We start from the raw sequence: 21,369 nt of genomic DNA on the forward strand, positions 1-21,369 counted from the left end.
GATTGTGAGGCTGCAACTATTTTTGTAGAATGACTAGCACAATGGAACCTTGGTCAGGTTTTCTAGATGCTACCATAATATAAATAATTAACGCACAAAAGGATGGAACAAATTATAATTCAGATCAACAAAATACATCCATAAAACAGTGGCATTATTGAAATAACAACCAAATAATTTTTTCTTCTACTGTGACCAAGGGCAGAGGTAAATATAAATATGCAATCACAGTTATATTGGATTCCTGCTTGTCAGAGTCTGAATAAAGGTTGTCTTCTGTACTTGCAATATGTTAATTCTTTTGGTGACTGTTAGACAATGTTACTGAATTGCATTGTTTAATAACAAGAACAAAAATAATAAATAAAAAACTATATGCCAGAGAGTAGGATCTAGGATAGCCTGATAAGGGCCATTTAAGTATCTAGACAGAGAGCAGAAAAAGTTTATTATTTTTCTGTGTGGGTTATGTAGCTTGTACATTTAAAGCTTGACCGATAATTAACCTCCTTTTTTTTCTTCTACTCTGCCTGCTAATCAGCAGTGCCTAGTGACAAGATAGGAGCAGCAGCTTGCTCCCTGAGAAAGAGAGAAAATCTATTTCTGTATAGGTTGTATGCTTGCTAAGTAATACTGCATGTATAGCTATATTTGATAATGCACTGTGGGTAAATATTTTTGCTCTTTGAGGAGTAGCGGGGGGAGAACTGCAGAACTGTTGCAGCCAACTGGTAATGCTCTGAGGCTCTCTCTCTCTCTGTCCAAGGGAAACATAAAGCATCAGATGTAGTCCTCTCCCTTGCTTCTTCAGATTACCACAGATAAGAATTAGCCTTTTCAAACATGCAGAGCATTCATTAAATACATTCCAGGAATCATACAAACATGCCCCCTTGTTAAATTATGTGCAAAATTATACATACGTTGACACACTACTGAAGTTAGATAAGACCTGCTTTTTGTTAGATGAATTTAAGTTCCAAAACTGTACCCTGTAACATAGCAAAATGGCTAGTGAAAGTGCTCCCTTTTAATTAATTTCTGTTGGCGAAAGAGACAAGCTTTTGAGCTCATCTTCAGGTTTTGGAAACTAGTTTATTGTGTTACAGCCAAATACAAGGTAAAACAGACGGTCTATTGGAGAGGAAAAAGTAGTCCCTTGAAATGTGTTCACTATGCTAGCCAGAGCATAGTCCAATAAAACAGCATTTCCCAAACTGTGTTCTGTGGAACACTGGTGTTCCATGTGATGTAAAATTTCATGAAAAAATTTCGATGCTAGCAATATTTTTCTTCTGAAATATTCAATATGCAATTATGTGTGTCTCAAAAATACTAAGACATTTGAATGGCATTTAGATTGTAGTATATTAATATTTATAATGCATTTATAATAATATAGTTATTATGTGACTTGTGCTGAAACAGTCAGTTTGGATTGTTTCAGCAAGAGTCATGTTCAGAGAAGTCACATGACACTGCACCTGATATGAGGATCCAACTCTCTAGCATTGTTCCTAATATTAAGCAGATTTGTTATCTAAAGATGCAAAAACACTCTTTCAATTAAAATAACTGTTAAATGTTCCTTATTTTCCAGTAGTTTTCTGTAAATATAACAATTTCATAAAAATACAAATTTTAAAAATATTTCTTCCACACCTAATTTGTTTAGCATTTCTTTCTCCTAAAACGTTTTGTAAGCTTTAAGGAAGGACAGACCGTTTTGGAACAATGCTGTCTTATTTTTGTACGAAAGAACGACACTAACATCCTTCTTTTGGCTCTCTTTTATTGATGTTTTGTTTTGTATTTGTACTTAATTTTCAATTTTTATACTTTGTTATAGGGTTGCTAGCCATTCTCCTATCAGAAGGGCATTAGCTGTTCATTCAGATGATTTTCTCTTGTTTTTTGTTCTTTGTAAAATAAGACATCTAAAAAACTGAATTCTTTTAAATCTACTTTCTTTTAAATCTACTTTTACATGATGCAATTTTTCAGTATGCACTCCCCTTCCCCTACTCCCCAAACCAGCATGTATGTGTTCCGTCAATATATTCCAAGCCCAAATGTGTTCCGTGGACGCATTTGGGAAACACTGCAATAAAGTATTATCTCACCCATCTTGTCTCTCGAATATCCTGGGACCAGCATGGCCACACCAGGACTGTACACACTAGTAAATTCAGTTATTCTGTGAAAGTAAGAGTCTCATTATGAATGCATGATCATTTTTACTGGAGAACTAGAAGCCCAGTTGCAGCTCTACTTGCAAGTGGAAATTGGGCTGGAAGAAAGTTCTAGAGATCAGGTCCCGTGCTGATCGGGGGATGGGTGGGGCTGGCACATGCGGGGGTGGGGTGGAATATGGTAGAACCTTGCCCGGACAGACAAACAGATGAACACAGCAAAAATAATATAAATTAATTTTTAATCAGCACATTCCTAGCAATCTGCATTAACTTAATTTTCTTATAATATTTCCTGACCCCAATTTTTCTGTTGTCCCTATTCTTCCACATATAGATATGGATATTAGATTGTATCCTCTTTCTGTGGTCAAAATGGATAGTATTAAATTAAAAACAATCATAATTTAAAAATGTTTATCCCAATTTAATATGTCTTCATCAAGTTGTTGGTTTTCTTGACATAGTTTCTTTGAAATTTGCAAATAGGTTTACTTTGTTTGTTTGTTTTTAAATCTGTTTTAAAATATTTGTACTGCACAGGGTAATGGAGAGAAGCTGACAGTACACAAAATTAAAAGATACAGGTTTATGGTGACCCTAAATGATAAAAACAAAGTTGTGTGGATTTTGGTAACTAAAGAACCCAAATGTTGATTTATTTATTGTTAGTACAGCTAAAAATCAAAGCTTTAGTTAATATTGGTTTAGGCTTTTAAAATGTTTGTACAAGGTTTCACTTTCCTCTCATAATATCATGTACATTCCTTTTCATGTGAAAATCGTAACACTGACACCACACAGGCAAAATAAACTCAATTCAACCTGGTACAACTCCATTGCAGTGAGGCATTTGGCTCTGTATTTATGCTGTCAACTAATATCATTTAATTTAAGTGATTAACTCCAAACAAATTAATTAGATTAAAAAATTAATCATGATTAATTGTAATTTTGATTGTATTGTTAAACAATAATGGAACGCCAATGTAAAATGTATTCTGTGTCATAAATGAAATCAATATATTTGAAAATGTTGAAAAAAATATCCAAAATATTTAAAGTGTACAGGGCTCACTTTATTTTTGATTACAAATATTTGCACTGTAAAAAAAGATGACCAAAAGAAGTATTTTTTCAGTTCATCTCACACAAGCAACAGTACTGCAACTTTATCATAAAAGTTCAACCTTAGCGCCTACAAATCTGCTCAGCACTGTTTCAGTCAATTGCTAAGACAAACACGTTTGTTTACATTTATGGGAGATAATGCTGTCCATTTCTTATTTACTATGTCACGTGAAAGTGAGAACAGGCATTCGCAAGGCAAATTACTTATACACCTGATACTCTCAACTTTGGTATGCCTTTTCATGCTTTAACTTGTCTATCTTTTTTGCAGTGTACTGTGTTATTGTTTAACAGTGTGATTAAAACTGTGATAAGTTCTGATTAATTTTTTTAATAGCCTGATAGCCCTATTTTGTATGTTTGTTGCTGTGTAACAGGGAAAAATGAGGCATCACCCTTGGCCTTTGCTAAGTCATCTTTGCACTGCTCCAGCAGTGTAGAGAGGAACTTAAAGCAACTTTTATCTGGCAGTTTTCTGAATTATCCAGTTACTCTCATATGTTCCAACATAACATTGACTTTGATTATTGCTTTGTGGATGATTTTATGATAGAACTAACAATTTATGTGGAAAACTGATTGTGGTGATGCCATGGAATTTGTGTAAAGATGAGATCAGAGACAAGTTTGTCTACAAGCAAAACTTTTTGATACTCACAGATGATTAACCTCTATCTCGACAATTTTACGTGCCATACAATGCAAACAACTGTCTTGATTCTGGAACATTCATGGCACAGCATTTTACAAACAATGGCATCTCTTCTCCATATTACTGTATGAGTTATGCTCATGGTGCATGAGACTGGGATTTTCCAAAGCCTGATTCTACACTTGTCTTTAAAAGCTCTTCTCCCTTTACTCTTGCACAATTTTTGCATTTTTCAGGAGTCTAGTGCTACTTTCTGCAAATATTTGAAGTTCTCTCTGTCACTTATGAGCCATCTGCTTTTCCACCTGCTAATGTCACTTTCTTACTGATGCAGAGTATCTGAGATTTAGCTGGCTTTTCACCTATCATTTTCATATAAGTAGTTGCACTTTTGTTTTGAGAGCCCCGGTAGCCTTCTCTTACATAGCACTGAAGGTTTCGGAGAGGGAGAATCTCTGCTAGAAAAATCCACAAAATAGCTGATGGGACAGAATCTGCCACTAGATATGGTACTATCTCTTGTTACCTGAAGTGGGATTAGTTTATGGCAGTAAGAATGCTGTGCTGTGGTAGAGGAGAAGAGAAGGGCTGTCCTGCTGCACGAATTCCCCAGAAATATATAGATTTCTCCCATTCTGTAAGGCCACGTTGCCTTTCAGGAGGGAATAATGCATCAGAAGCATCACTCCATGAACCACACAATGTTCTCCATGTAAATTTCCCTCTTCTGGGTATACTTTTATGACATGGGTTTATAGAGCCCAAAGTGTTTCACACACAGACAGTATTTTAGTATTTGATGGAACCTATTTTAGGAGTAGTTTAAATTTTCTATTCCAGCAGTTTGGTGGCCTTGTTTGTGTGGGTTCAGGATAGCTCCTTTTAAGTTACTGCACTTTATTTATGATTGCTGTATTTATCAGGTTTAACATCAACTGTAGTTCAAAAAGATTTGTGAACCAATTTTTACACTCATATCACTTCATCTGTTAAAATACGATGTATGTTATAACATTTGGTGCTTCTGCTGTGCTCTCATTCACAGTTTGGGGGTTTGGCTTCCTGGCCGTGACTATCATTAACCTGGCATCCCTCCTTGGATTGGTTTTAACTCCTCTTTTAAAGAAGCCCTATTTCCCCAAGATTTTAACCTATTTTGTGGGCTTGGCTATTGGCACTCTTTTTTCCAATGCGATTTTCCAGCTCATTCCAGAGGTAAGGAAGCGTATTCATTCATTCATTCTCTGTGTGCCACTTACCCAGTTCCAAAGTGTTGTCATGTTTGAATTGTACTCTAGCATGGGTCCTCAACATGTGGGCTGTGACCATGGGGGAAATGTGAACACATTTCAGGGGCATTCACTACTATCAGTCTTAGAGGCTACATAGGTGGGGGACCCCCCTTATTCTTTATTGTAAAATGGGAGCATGGCTTGGAGGAGGTTGAGGACCACTGTACACATCCACCACTAGTAAAAGGGGGAAATACATTAGTCCAAAGTTATGACTGTTGTAACTCTGAAGTTAATGAAGTTATAACAGTGGTCAATTTGTACCAAGGTCTGTATTGTATTGTGGCTATACTGATAAAAGGCTTAGGAATATCTGTTGTAGTTCACTGTGTAGTAGTGACATTGCAAGAAATAAGAATAATGGAACCTCGTCTTATACATTGTTAATAATGCAATCAGTTCTACAAACAGCAATGTGTTTACTCCAATTAGTAAGTGTATGCAGGCTCAGACCCAAGAGGTATCCCCTGGAAAAAACAGGTAACTTTTACAGTCACTTATCAAAGGGCTTGCAGCTCTTATTTCAGATAATCAAATAAATATTAGTGGAAAGAGAATCTGCAATGGAAGGTTTTGTACAATAGTTTTAAAAATGTGCAATGTCATCCTTTGGGCTTTTTTTTTTCAAATTTTCCCACTACATATTTTGTTGAGTGCACAGATCCATTTATGTGTGCCTTGTACAGATACCTAAGTGCATGTAGCAGTAGAGTGTGTTTTGTTCATATAAAGTGGGTTCATATGGACTTAGGAGTGAAACTCAGACTTTGCGCCTTATTTTTCTAGGCAATTGATAAGCTTGTTGACAATAGTAATTTAGGCATTAAAGTTATCATGGTAATTTTTACTTTATTGCATTTACTTCAGATACCTTTGGTAAGCTGAAGTTTTAGAACTGAATGTGGTCCTCAGAATGCATGCTATTTCTTCTGGTGGCAATGAGAGCTGTACATGCATCTTTGAGGGTTAAGGTAGCTCTATATAGCCAAATTCTGCTTATTTTGTCCTTACTCGGGTAAAATCCCCTTCAAGCCTGGAGCCAGACAGATCCTCACACAAGCAAACTTGCCTTCCATCCCCCTCTAAATAACAGAAGTTTCTTCCTGGCTCAGTTTTAGTGGGGATTTTAGCTGTCAGGGAAACAAACACCCATTTCTTTGTCAAATACTACTTTGGGTCAATTTAGATCAAGCAGTGGCAAACCAATATAAAAATGGCACATGTAGCAAAATACATTTGAATTATCTGTAGTAGAAAGAGGTTAGGGAAACAGACATGGTATATTTTCTGCACATTTGCATTTTGTTCTTATAATATTCTATAATATTCATCTAGTAATTAAAGTGACTTGTCATTATTTCATTTTAAACTATGGCTATTATATGTCTGTATTACTGTTAGGAAGAGGAGGGGTTTATTTTCTATGCATGCAGTGTCAGAAACAAAAACAATAATTGCCAAGTATGTCATGGTTCGATGACTGTAAATATTACCAACTGGGAACTAAGCCTATTGAAAAAAATGGAGAGAATTTTGTGAGTTACTTCTACACTCTGATTGGAAATTGTACTGTTTTAATACATCAGCCCAACTATAGATTGCATAACTTAAAAGGTATAGGTTTGAATAATAATTAAGGACCCATTAAAACTAGTGTGTGATTGTAGACACACAGTGTTTCACAGAATCCAGCACAACAAATGTATTTTTTTCCTGAGGTGGACTAATGTGGTTTGCTGTTGCATTCTCTTCTAGGCATTTGGATTTGATCCTAAAACAGATAACTATGTTGAAAAAGCAGTAGCTGTCTTTGGTGGATTCTACATTCTCTTCTTTGTGGAAAGGATTCTTAAAATGATACTGAAGGCATATGGCCAGGTAGCTAATGAAACAGATGTATCATATGGTTTTATTTTCACAAAATTGAGCCTTGGATTGAAACAGCTGTTACAGCTGTATTAGAGTCTTGGCAGGTTGGTCACTGTACTATATTTTACACTATTTGCCAAGGATCTCAGCCTTAAAATACCCCTCTGAGATACTTGGTGAAACTGAAGCTTAGAGAGGCTCAGTAATTTAACCTCGCTCACAGGTCAAAGATAATTACAAGGAGAGCTGGGAATAGAAAACTGAGAAACAAAATTCCTATCTTCTCTTCCAGTAGGCCAGCACTTCTTGGTCTCAGTGACCAAATTCTGTGAGTAAAGCCTAATTGAATTGGTTTTGCCTGGTGAAAATATATAGAGGGCATTCTATTCCAGATCTCTGCCTCAAGCAGTCATGCAGATACAGTAGGGAATAAGTAGGAGAAATAGCTACAGCCAGATGCTCCCATCCATGAAGGTTCATGGCCTAGTAACCTCACTGCCAGTATCCCACATCGTCTCCCTGTTCCAGTGCAGGATCCTTAACAGGAATTGTGGTTTCTGTGCAGGCTCTGTTTCCTCCCAGGCTCACACCATATTTGCCTCATGTGCTCAGGTACAGACTGCAGTGTGTATCTCACAGCAGGGCAGCTCAGGCTTTTTCAGAGTTTAAAATCACATATCAACTCTCTGGAGTGAATCTTCCTCCCCACCCGAGGTGCCTCAGCCCCATCTCCCCTGCCTTTGAAGATTACAGATGGTAGGGAGGTGCTCCATGCAATTGCATAACGTCCCTGCAGCAATTTATACTGAAGGCATGGGAGCAGTCAATACTTGTTAATGCATTTTTAGTTGTTGTTAGTGCATCTTAGCAGCAGGAATCGAGAAGGAAAAAAGCATTGCCTTGTGAGGAGCCACCATTTCCATTAGTGATCAGCAAATGCTCTGCAACCTACCAGTGGTCCACTGACCAGTTTGGGACGTTCTGCCTAACAGTAAAATAAGCACAAAATAGACTTCTATACATCCATCCAAATGAATATGCTGACTTTTCTTGCACCGCGTGTTTGGATGCATTCCCGTTTTGCTGTCTCTCTTTTTATGTTGTTTTGTTTTGTTTCTCTCTTCCCACTTCCCCCCTCCCAGACTGGCCACTCTCACTTTGTAACTCACAAACAGAATCCTCCTCAGGAAAAAGGTAATCCACCTGCGCCACTGAACTCTAATAATGGGATGATGTGCTATGCAAATCCAGCCATAACAGAGTCAAATGGAACCCTCGGTTTTGACACTGTTAGTGCAGTCTCTGCTCAGGTATGAACTTTGTTTTATTTAAGGTATTGTTTCTTAGTTGTTTGTGTAAGCTTATCTCGGGAGAAAAGTTAACAGGCTATTATTGACTCCTAGCTCATGACTCACTTGAACATTATGAAAAAGCCCTTTTGGCAAGATTGCAGAATGAGTGATGCTCTCCATCAGCTGCCACGGCAACACTAACATGTAGCAATACTAGCACACCTAAGTTATGACACAGTATTTTATGGTCAGATTGTAATTGTTCATTAGCACATACCTTTTACATAGCAACCCCCCACTTTTTTATTATGAAATACTCATTCTAGGGATATTAAAGTGTAACCCATTAACTGATAAGACTCACACTAAATGGATGAGGCTTACCGCTTATGGTTAACAGGTGGGGGCTGGAGCAGCTCACTACCAGCCACAGGTAGGGGGTTGCTTCAGCCTCATAGGACCCACTGCAGGTGGTGGGGCACTCCAGCATGGCCAGAGCAATCCTCATCCTTAGCAGGCCCAGCCCAGGAGTGCCGTGAACTGGGACGCTCCAGCTGGGCTGGAGAAGCCTCAGTTCCCAGTGCCCCAGGCATGCCGCAAGCAGGGGTGCTCCAGCCCATCTGGGTGGGAGTGGCCTCCTCAGCTGCTCCCCCTATTCCCGTTCAATTGGTTAACCAAGAATCACGGGCTGTGACAATAGGGTAGCTCCTTTTCGTTTCTACCTAAGTTGTCGGGGTGGAGCGTGAGTGATTGCTGTTCAGTACCGTACTCAAGCCACACATTTGTATTCACTAGTTGGTCATAGATTGCTGTGTGACCAGCAGCACCACTGCCCTGATTCTCACACGTGGTGTTTGTGTCTCAGCAGATGAACCAAGGCCTAATGGGCGTTGAGATGCCATTTTACAATCAGCGTGGTTGTCCCTCCACATTTGGGTCAAAGTATATTAAGTCAGTGATATGGAGAATATATGGCGCTGCTATCTGTTCAGTGTTAACTCTGGACAAAGAATTTTGGTCTCCACAACAATTAGTGTTTTACCTCTTAGCAGCTCTATATTAAAAAAAATGTAAAGTCCATTGGCTTCTTTGCAGCTGTTCAATGCTTTACACAATTGCCATGTTTCTTCTGTAGGAAGAGAAAACTCAAAGGAGCTCATGCAAATGTTTAAAGGGACCCACATTGTCAGAGATTGGAACAATTGCCTGGATGGTCACCCTGAGTGATGCCTTGCACAACTTCATTGATGGTCTGGCTATTGGAGCTTCTTTCACCCTGTCTCTGCTTCAGGGACTTAGTACGTCTATAGCAATCTTATGTGAGGAGTTTCCCCATGAATTGGGTAAGAGGTTTTCCTTATCTCAGATGTCACTCATGTTGGTACTGAATGAAAATGTTCTTCAATATTTACATGTATGAAAGGTATAAAGCAGCACTCTGTCAAGTTACAAATCTACTTTCAAACCATCAAAAGATAATCCCTTAATGCCTTCCTCTCACCTTTTTTTCCCCCCAGGGGATTTTGTCATTTTGCTAAATGCTGGAATGAGCACATACCAGGCTCTGCTTTTCAACTTTATTTCATCATGTTCCTGCTACCTTGGTCTGGCTTTTGGTATTTTAGTGGGAAGCAACTTTGCTTCTAACATTATATTTGCGATAGCTGGTGGTATGTTCCTGTACATTTCTCTGGCAGATATGGTGAGATACAATTTCTTTTTTTTTTAAATTTATGTATACAAAGGAATAGAGGTATTTCCACAGAGGAACCAAATAGTGGCTAATTCACTGTAATTTGCTATTTTGCCCTCTGATCCCTGTAGGAGATATGACCAACTTCCCTGGGGTTCACCCTGAAACTGGGGTACTGCAGAACTCTGTCTCACTGACATGGGCCCCTCTCAGACTGTGAGGTGGTGACAAGCAGCAGTCCTCTCCAGCTCTTGCACTTGCAAAGACGTATCCATATGGAGTTACACGAATGCTTCTCCTCCTAGTCCCTCATGAATTAATAGAGAGGCTGCAGGCTAGGACCCCAGAGTTGTGTTGTCTTTCCCTAGTCAAAAGCCTGACCCGTGGAAGTTTATTTTTTAGTCTGCTTCCCACCCTGCCCCATTATGGAGAGGACAACACACCAGCAGATTTCACTTTGTACTTCAAACACAGGTTTAATTAAAAAAAATAATTAAACTACAGAAAGATTGATTTCAAGCAATAAGTAATACCATACAGATCAAAGTCAAAGTTGGTTACCCAAGAAATAAAATAAAATTACAGTCTAAGCTCTATACACTAGACAGTATATGAATCAAGCAGGGTCTCATCCTGATGATATAAACAGCTCACTAATCATCCATCTCTGGTTCGGTTTTTGTTCCTGAAGTGTTGCCAGGTGTTCAGTAGTAATGGGGAGTGAGGCCAGGTGATGATGTCACTTCCTCATTTTATAGCTTCTTCCATGTGCAAGGAATTTCTTTGGTCCAAGCAAAGTCCCCTGTAGAATTTGTGGAAGAGAACAGACACAAGATGGAATCTGGTATCTAAATTATCTAACCACATGTCCTCACATGCTTAAAGGAATCATAAGCAGTCATTATTCAGGTATTGGCTGAAGCATCCACAGGAAAGCCCAGCAAGTTAAGATAAGATTTTTCTGTGGACTATTGAGTTTCTTAATGGGCTATTCCCTTGGATGGTTCATGCACAATGTATGGGCCAGTCAAGATGTAAACTGCCTTATTGGTGTCACTCCAGGAGGAAACACATTTGAAATATTGGTATACAGTCAATATTCATAACTTCAGACACAATCACAGTACAGACAACCCAACAGGGTATTAATGTTCAACAGATCAAGACTTTCAGAACACCACTTTACAAGACACACTTTGTATAAAACATATTTAATTATACATCCCTATGGTAAATATGGGCGTGGCAGGGTTTTGCTTTAGGGCTCACGTTGTCACATGGAATATATCATAAGGAAGGAAAAGCCTTATTAGTGCCCCATGCTAACTGTGCAACACTATATGAATGTAGAAAATTGTTTTCTTACCTTAGCCGCAATGCACAGTAAGAAAAAAAAATCTTCTTGTAAGTCGGAAACAAAGTCACAAGTACACCCAACTTTAAATGTATATATTTGGAAAGAACTGTCACATATGATTTGATCCTATTTATGTTGGACAAAAACGATATCAGGTGGAATACATAAGGGTCCAAACTACTGAGTTCAAGGATATCACGAGGTTCTGCTTTTTGAGATTGTTATCTCAAGTTTTTGGTCTGTTATTTCTGAGACTTGAGCCCTTGTTCACTTGGCCTCTTGTACCTTTTCTCATTACATATTCATTAGCTTTCCTCTACTCTACATTAGCAGTTGGCTTATGTAACCTCTACAGACTGCACATGCAAGCTTCAGTTTACATAACTTTTTCTCTCTCTACTATATTTGTGTCAAGTCTATCTTACTCAAGTTTTTCCAGTATAGAAACGTAGCATTACCTTATGTATTGTTTTGAGAAGAGGAAGTCTAGGTAAGAGAAAAATTGATATGACACTTCTGTCAAGCAACAGCTACACCAAATCCTTATTATAGATCCTATCCAAACTCATTCACAATACATAAATATCCAACTATTAATATTAAACTAACAAAACCCTTATCTTTTAGCATTCAACAATTGGCTTTATATTTCAATATAATTTTGTTACATGTACATCATGAATATCACTCTTCACCTGACATTAACTGATTGTTGGAGTGGGAAAGTTTTGAGGACCAGTAATCTTTGTCAGCATTAATTTGCCTTTCCCAGATAGAGGTTTCCAGAGGACTCTTCCCTCCAAACTTAAAGCATCATAGTAAAGTGTTAAAAAGCCTTGTCAGGAATCTTACCAATGCATTTTGAGGTACTTTTTATTTAGTTTAAGGCTTTGGTGGTCAAAAGTTCCATACCCCAATTATTTGTAACTAGTACAGCAAAAGCACAAGAATGGCACAAAAACAAACATCAGCCATAAGCAAAGACCCTTCCTTTCCACCTTTCTAATTCAGTACAAATGATGTATGTTATCTTCCTAATAGGCTCTGTGGGCCTACCTAGTCTTTCATCAATAAGATGTAAGGCTAGGGAGAGTGGTATACAGATACATTTTAGGTTGGACCTTCGGGTTTGAGAGCTGCAATTTGGACACAACACCATTAAAGTCATGGGGACTTTTCTGAAGAGATTGTAAAGTCACAAAATTAAGAAATTTAGTTACCTACCATTTGTAACCATTACTGCCTTGGGCTCAAACTTTTTGAGACCAGCTCTTCTCTTGGAATGGATCAGAGGTTTGAATCACATTGGTTGGGGCAGGTTCATAGCCCAGAACTCAAATCTTTATTTCCCCCTGATTCCCAGAATTTGAAAGACCTCAGAGCAAGGTGACAATTCTGGCCCACCTCAAGCGACAGCCCATTAAGATGTGTTTGCATAGGTAGCACTGGAGGCCTTTTTAAAGTCAGACACAGTCTTTTAAACTCACAATAGCATAGTAACTGCTACAAGAAAAAAATTCTTGAAATAGGATCCTTCTAAATGTTCTTTGATGTGAGGTGATAAATGCAAGTACTCACGTAACATGAATATCATGTGAAAATTATGAATTTTGCTCATATTTAGAGTAGCTCAATTTAAAACAACTGCTAATAAACCCATTATATAGATAACACCCTGTCTCCGTATCCATTGCTCTTCTGTTTTTAGGTTGTCCATTACAATTGTACCTGAAAATAATTATGCAAGTGCTCTATACAGAGGTCTGATTTTTCCACTTCTCTCCTGATTTTCACACTCTTCTGTCTAGAAACAGGTAGGATTAATTAGCACTTCTTTTCTCTCCTTGTTCGTCTCATCCCAGTTCTGGGATCAGGCAGAGTAGTGCTTGTGTTAGTTACTTTCACAGGTGGGTGAGAGTTGATGTATGTGTGCATGTCCACTTACGGATAGGACTCACGCAGTTGATGGGCTTACTTCTGAGAAGATAGTCGTTTGCTCCCATTAGTCTTAACCGGTTTGGGGGAATTGCACTTGCCTGGGAAGGTCATGAAGAGAGAGGCAGTTTGAGCTGTGTTAATATCGCCCCACTAAGAACTTTGAAAAACAAAACATAAAAACAAACAAAAAAACCAACCACCAAAGTAAACCAGCCGAGACTAGAACTTTAAACTTGATGCAACAGTTGATGGCATCCAAAGCCATGATTTGAGAATGAGAAGTTGCTGCTGAGTTGTCTTTGCCAGCAAGTCAACTGCATTCTGCACCCATTCAAGTTTAAGTGTGTTTGGATTTATTCCTGACTACTCAGGTTACAGTAATTTAGCCTGGAGGTCAAATGAATGGATCACTGGGTTGGATCAGGATAGGACATCATCGCCTGGCATATTGCAAGTTGAAGTAAGCTTCTCAGTTATTTTGCTGTCTTGTTTCAATTCCATGAGGTGTTCTAGGTCACATAGTTTTGCCTTGGTGAGGGTAAGCACCCTGTTTTGAGGATGTTACTGAGTTCTGAGAAAAGTCTCTCTGTAACCCACTAGCATTGGTCCTGTTTTTTTCTGAGTTCAGCTTCAGCCAGCTGCTCCTCCATCTAAGGGTTGATGTAGTTCAGGTGCAGGGTAACTGGAGATAGCAGAGTTTACAGGCGAGGTAAAAGATAAATAGCCCAGTGTCCTCCTCGTACTCTTGGAATGTAAAGGCATAGTGAGCACGTGGTCTGAGCCACACTGAGGGATGGCTGTCCTCAGCCCCACCCCTTCCAGAAATGTAGCGCTGGCTCCCATCCCACATTGCCTAGTGGCCCGTGGAGGCTGTCAGCTCTGCTGCCCCTTTTCAAAGACAGAATTGACAGCCTCTGTTATTAGAGAGCCTGAATGGTGACTGCCGTGAAGCATACTTCAGAATTGAGGGAGTGGCTTATAGGGAGGGAACTATGTCCAGGACCTCCTGCTGTTTGACTGGGCCTTCCGGGAGCTGTGGCGTTGTCTAGCCCATGCTTGCTTGTTTGCTGCCACCCACCCACCCAGCCACTCACCCCATGGTCATTCTGCAGTGCATGGAGAAGCTTGAGGCTGTGGAATACACTACAGGTTTCATTAGACAATGTACACACCAGCTCAGCTGGATGTAGACTTTGCATTAACTATGGCTGATGAGAAAAGCGCTGTCTCCACATGACACTACAGCAAGTCTGAAAGACTTCCTGGTCGGAGAGGCTGGTGTTTTACAGCTAGTAGCCACTTTGTTTCATACCTTCAACAGTTCATAAGAACCTGAGAGAGAAGTCAACATAGTGTGCCTGTGTTAAGAAGAGTGGCAGGTAATCAGCACTTATGTCACAAGAAATGGATATTTTATGAGTATAGTATCTTATTAGGTCATTGGTGCCTTGGTTATTGGCTGTGTCAGCATGCAGTGGAAACTCATAAATCAGACTAGGAGCAGGGACAAGATTTATGTAAAAGGAAATGTTCAGATAACCACTAGTAATAGATACATAGCTTTATACATATCCAGATTGAAGGTCCATAGGGTGGCCACAGGGTGGGTGGAACCTGTGAACACCTGAGGACAACCTGTGGTTGATAATCTGGATTGAGAAATCCTAAGGGATTTTGATACGGATGAAAAGGTCTCTGAAGTTTATAGGACTCCCATCACCTTTGCTGACAGGGTCTCCGCTAACTGCGAAGAAACTTGAATAATTCTATAGTTATAGTACTTTTGTCTTCTGCTCCAGTATGTTGAATCATCATACTACTTTGTTGCTGCCTGAAATGGATTAAAAATACATTAATCTTTATTCCAGTCTGTCCTTTTAATGCATTTGTACCTTAGATGAGGGGTTATATCTTATCACAATGCCATTTTGTGCATTCTGCCCCAATTAACCTTCAGTTCATGGGTGCACCTGAGAGCTCCCTGAGGTGTTCTGTTCTGAAGGGATGTATGCAGCTCCAGTGCCACTGTGTCAGTTTAGCGATGCGCTCTTAGCATCCTCATTTTGCCTTCCCTAAAATAACCTAGACAAGTGCCTGATTGCAGAAGCGCATGGCATGACAGAAAAAAACATCCTGCTTTTGGAACTCTACCGATTCCTGATGTCATAGAAGGTGGTGGTTCAGATCTGGATGACAATGCTAGACAACAGCAGAGGAGAACAAACCACCATTTTGCTTTTCCCATAATTGGTGAACTGGACACTTTGACCTATCACAACCACCCCCTCTTCTTTCTATTAAGTTCAGAAAAAGTGTGGAGAAAGTAAATAAAGGAAAAGTTATTTATTTGTTCCCATAACACAACCTAGAGGTCACCAAATGAAATTAAGAGGTAACTGGTTTAAAACAAAAGGAAGTACTTCTTCACACAGCACAATCAACCTGTATGACTCCTTGCCAGAGGATGTTGAGAAGACCAGGGCTATGGTTACACTACAGCGATGTGTCAACAGAAGTCACTGTCGGAAGGGATTTCCGGACAAAACCTCTGGCAGAGTGCAGCCACACACAAAAGGCAATTGGAAATGCACTCTGTTCTCTTGATGGGATGGCCAGACTGCCTGGCCACTCTTGACAAAACAGGCAGCTGGAAGCACAGCAGACAGGGATGCCCATTGTTTTGGATGCCCTGTCTGTTGAGAGAAGGCCCCGCAGAGTGCCCACACAGCTTTTTTGGTGACAGGACCTGTTGACAAAAGCCCTCTTCCTCACCTGTGAGAGGCAGAAGGTTGTCAGAAAATGTGCCAGGTTTTGTCAAGATACTTTTGACAAATCCCATTTTGTGTGCAGAGGCTTTACTATTTTTGTCAACAAAAATCGGGGTTTTGCCAGCAAAACTCACTAGCGTAACCATAGCCCAGGACTTTAAACAGGGTTTAAAAAAAAGAGTTAGATAAATTCATGGAGGTTAGGTCCATGAATGGCTATTAGATAGGATGGTAGAAAGAGTATCCCTGAGCTTTGTTTGTTAGAATCTGGGTGTGAGCGACAGGAGAGGGAACGTTTGATGATGACCTGTTCTGTTCATTCCTCTGGAATATCTAGCATTAGCCACTGTCAGAAGACAGGCTATGGGGCTAGATGGACCTTTGGTTTGACCTAATAAGGCTGTTCTTATGTTCTTAGGTTTAAGATCCAAACAGATAAATTATAAAATAAAAATTACTGTCAGGATGCTAAATTAAATATTCTACCACAAGATGGCAACAGTTACCTAAAAATCTCTCTCTCTCGTCCCTAGTTCCCAGAGATGACGGATATGCTAAGAGAGAGTGTGACTGGAAGGAAAACAGACTTAATGTTCTTCCTCATACAGAATGCTGGTTTGCTAACAGGATTTGCTGCTATACTTCTGATTACTGTGTATGCAGGAGACATTGAGTTGGAATAACGAGACTCTAAAGCTGGTACTGAGAATGATGGAGATTAGTTACATATAAATGGAAGAGCTTTTGAAATCCAGAAAGGGTCTTCAAATTAAATCTGCCTTGTTTAAAACAATGACTCTGTTTTCTTCTGCAAATCACCGACAGTTAGGTTTTCCATTCACGACTCCCAACGCAGTCCTATAAAATGAACCATCAACTTCTGACTATTACAAGCAATGGATTCAAACACTTGCTTTTAATTGAAGGTTCCAAACATACCTGTACAACAGTAAAACTAAGATGTTATATTCAGTGGAATTAAGCAGGAGGCAGCTATCTGTACACTATATTTATTCCATATGACTTGAACTTAAATAAGAGGTTACCATGGACATTAATACAAGACAAATGTTTATAGTCTTAATTTAACTGTGATGAAAACTAACTAGCTTTCAGAACTGTTGTTGCAGAATTTCTGTATAAGCATATATCCCCACCCCCCCAAACTCTTTCAGAAGAGACATAAGTGAGTCTAAGTTTCTAATTAAACACTGGAAGGAATAATAGCAGTCAATACTTTTGGTCTTTCCTCTTTATGTGCACTAAGAATGGGGATATATTTTGAGAACAATTTTTAAAGTAAAAACCTTATATGAAATTTGACAATCGATGAATTTCTGTAATGTTTTAAAGAGATTGTGTTTGAAATTTTGCAATTACTTTGCCTTGAAATGTCTGAGTTTGTTTTACATTCAGGTATCTATCACATTCCACAGATGCTACTCTGGGGAAAAAGATCAATTTCTGGTTTAGCTTTTGTAAGATTTCATTGCCAACAATTGACAAATGGCACAAAGAAAAAAAATTAATGTCAGCATTCAAAGGATTTCTGTAGTGAGTGGTTTCCTTGTGCAAAGTTCAGAGTAGCAAGGAAAATACACAACCTTGCATTCACTGGATTCTCAAAACATTAACTTTTTTGGGATAAACATTTCCAAAATCATGCTTTTAAGAAGAATCCAGTTTTTAAAAACTAAACAATACAACTATCTATTAGAATCTATAGAATTATCTATTACAATCTATTAGAATTCTTTGAAGGGGTTAATAAACATGCGGACAAGGGGCACCCAGTGGACATAATATACCTAGATTTCCAGAAAGCCTTTGACACGGTCCCACACCAAAGGCTTTTATGTAAATTAGGTGGTCATGGGATAGGAGGAAAGATCCTTTCATGGATCGGGAATTGGTTAAAAGACAGAAAACAAAGGGTGGGAATAAATGGTAAATTTTCACAATGGAGGAGGGTAACTAGTGGTGTTCCCCAGGGGTCAGTCCTGGGACCGATCCTGTTCAACTTGTTCATCAATGATCTAGAAAATGAGGGAAGCAGTGAGGTGGCAAAGTTTGCAGATGACACCAAGTTGTTCAGGACAGTCAAAACCAAAACGGATTGTGGAGAACTACAAAAAGATCTCAGCAAACTGAGTGATTGGGCAGCAAAATGGCAAATGAAATTTAATGTGCGTAAGTGTAAGGTAATGCATGTAGGAAAAAATAACCCAAATTACACGTACTACATGATGGGGTCAAATTTAGCTACGACAGATCAGGAAAGGGATCTTGGCGTTATAGTGGATAGTTCTCTGAAGACATCCACGCAGTGTGCAGTGGCAGTTAGTAAGGCAAATAGGATGTTAAGAATTATTAAAAAAGGGGTAGATAATAAGACAAAAGATATCATACTTCCCCTATATAAAACTATGGTACGCCCACATTTTGAGTACTGCGTGCAGATGTGGTCTCCTCACCTCAAAAAAGATGTATTGGCATTAGAAAAGGTTCAGAAAAGGGCAACTAAGATGATTAGGGTCTTGGAACGGGTCCCATATGGGGAGAGGCTAGAGAGACTGGGACTTTTCAGTTTGGAAAAGAGGCAATTGAGGGGCGATATGATAGAGGTATATAAAATCATGAATGGTGTGGAGAAAGTGAATATAGAAAAATTATTTACCTTTTCCCTTAATACAAGAACTAGGGGACACCAAATGAAATTGATGGGTAGTAGGTTCAAAACTAATAAAAGGAAATTTTTCTTCACACAGCGCACAGTCAACCTGTGGAACTCCTTGCCTGAGGAGGCTGTGAAGGCCAGGACTCTATTAGGGTTTAAAAAAGAGCTTGATAAATTTTTGCAGGTTAGGTCCATAAATGGCTATTAGCCAGGGATAAAGTATGGTGCCCTAGCCTTCAGAACAAGGGCAGGAGATGGATGGCAGGAGATAAATCACTTGATCATTGTCTTCTGTTCTCCTTCTCTGGGGCACCTGGCATTGGCCACCGTCGGCAGATGGGATGCTGGGCTGGATGGACCTTTGGTCTGACCCAGTATGGCCATTCTTATGTTCTTAACTGACCTTGTATTGTGGGTTGGAGTGAGAGGAAGGAGATACACCTAATATTTCTTTTCAATTATCATAAGACTATGGTTTTAAAGTGAATTATTTACATTTTCCCTTTGTTCAAAAACAGCTTTTACCATTTCAAAACAAATACTGTCTCCCATCTCGTTTCCATCTATAGCGATTGGACATTTCCCCATTGTTAAAATAAAATTGCTTAAATTGTACCTTGGTTTCTAATGACATTATGTAAACGTTACGTTTTGAAGGTTGCTAAAATGGAACATGTTTAAGGCAGATTGCGTTGCAGCTCTAATTGCTGTTAGGCTTGACTTTAAGTCTACAATTTAAATATTTCATATAGTTTACTATATAGAAATGTCATCAGCCACCCAAACTTCAGGTTTCTGGCACAAAAGGTGTCTCAACATCACCCAATATTCTCCTCTCTCATATAAATCATTCTGCATTTTAGCTCTTTTGGTTTGTGTGTGAGGAGAACAAGACAGAGTAAGCCTTCATTGTGATCAGTCTCCGTAACCTCTGGTGACAGTTTTTATGAAGATGATCACTCCCCACTGAGCACATAATCTCCTTTGCAAAGTGTCTTCGGCTTTATGGATGAAAAGTGCTATAGGAGTTTAAGTAGCATCTCCATGTTACCGATGAAGTAACTAAACAGTGGATTTCAGATTACCTACTCATGGTAATGCAGCAAGTCACTGCCAGAGCCAAGAAGAGATCCCAGTTCTGATTTACAGCCTAGATTCATAGATTCCAAGGCCAGAAAAGACCCCATTGATGATTTACTTTGACCTCCTATTTAACACATGGCTTCTGCTGCCAGCTCTTATTAGATGATGTCATACCTTTCTCTGCTAGACTGAAGAGGCTGTTATTAATTATTTAAAGAGAATGATTGTAGAATTAGAAAATACGCCTTAGTGATAGGCCAAAAGAGTTCAAGCTATTTAGCATAAGAAAGAGTAATCAAATCACCCTTCAACTTCTAAGTTATCAACATCCTTCTTGAACTGTTGACACCAGAACTGGACACAGTGTTCCAGCAGTGGTTACACCAGTGTCAAACGAGGTTAAAAAAACCCGTTTACTTTATCTCTAAGTTCCCCAGTTCACACACTCAAGGATTACAGAAGCTTTCCTGGCTGTAACACTGCACTGGGAACTCATGAACATTTGATTATTCATCAAGATTCCCAATTTTATTTCCTTCACCTCTTTCTAGGATAGGATCCTCTGCTTCTAAGTAGGGCCTGTGCACTGAACCACACTGCTGTCTACGGCTGGAACACCACAATTTAGGTAAATTCCTTGATTTAATGCAGTTCTGTGTGATAGCAGGTCTAGTCGTTTAGTTCAAAGAGCATCTGAAATGTGCTAGACTTGGTCCATACAGCATGGAAGTCACAGTCCCTGCCTCACACATTAATCCTCACCGTGGGAGCAAGGAAATAAGTCAAGGGGAGAGACTTGTACATTTCTTTTCAGCTTCACATACTGCCTACACCACCATTGAGGCCATACACCAAAGCTCCTTAAGGCTTTCACTTGGTCCAACAGACACCTAAATGTAATAAGTATCAGCATCAAGCTTGCCTGCTAATGCAAATCCTTAACAGCAACCTTTTATGCTTTGCTATCACAGCAACAGATCAGTACATTGGCCTGTCACACGATCCATACATCAAAGAGCTTCTACCTTGACAGTGGCCTCAGACATATTTTTCTTGTGATGTGTTTCTCTACACAGCCTCTGTAGCCAGAACAGTGCATCTGGATCCATATATTTGCTGTAGTGGAAACACAACCATCTGAGAAGCAACAATGTGGACAACGAGAGCTTCCAGATTTCTTCCAGTAGGAGTACTAAGCAAAGTGTGACAATCTGGTACAGACAGACCAAGAGTCTTTAAATCATAATTTTCTGCCAATTAAGTTTAATGCAACTATTAACTGAACTTTTGACTCCACCTGAGACTGCTGCATTGCTCTGCTTCTCTGGGGCACCTGACACTGCAGTGAATGGGAGGAGCAATTCCTGCTGCTGCCCTCCCCTGCAAACAGCCCCCCCCCCCAGGAAATACCTGAGGCTGCAGCCC

General features: G+C 39.4%; 1 protein-coding gene across 3 annotated transcripts in view; it reads left to right on the forward strand.

Annotated features, from left to right (window-relative positions):
• Positions 1 to 17,510, forward strand: part of SLC39A8 (solute carrier family 39 member 8) — a 28,400-nt gene extending 10,890 nt beyond the window's left edge. Inside the window, exons 3-9 of one of the 3 annotated variants that reach the window (XR_012645457.1) lie at positions 5,021 to 5,190; positions 7,023 to 7,145; positions 8,279 to 8,446; positions 9,564 to 9,771; positions 9,946 to 10,130; positions 13,187 to 13,292; positions 16,718 to 16,855. Coding sequence is in view for 2 of the 3 variants with exons in the window: in XM_074993504.1 (XP_074849605.1) it covers positions 5,021 to 5,190; positions 7,023 to 7,145; positions 8,279 to 8,446; positions 9,564 to 9,771; positions 9,946 to 10,130; positions 16,718 to 16,867 (1,004 nt within the window). In the remaining variant the exon portion in view is untranslated. Of the gene's footprint in view, positions 1 to 5,020; positions 5,191 to 7,022; positions 7,146 to 8,278; positions 8,447 to 9,563; positions 9,772 to 9,945; positions 10,131 to 13,186; positions 13,293 to 16,717 lie in introns of all 3 variants that reach the window. The other 2 variants (XM_074993504.1, XM_074993505.1) reach the window with 2 other exon arrangements.
• The last annotated feature ends 3,859 nt before the right edge of the window (positions 17,511 to 21,369 follow it).

This window comes from Carettochelys insculpta, chromosome 4, assembly GCF_033958435.1.
Source record: "Carettochelys insculpta isolate YL-2023 chromosome 4, ASM3395843v1, whole genome shotgun sequence".
NCBI classification, from domain to species: Eukaryota; Metazoa; Chordata; order Testudines; family Carettochelyidae; genus Carettochelys; species Carettochelys insculpta.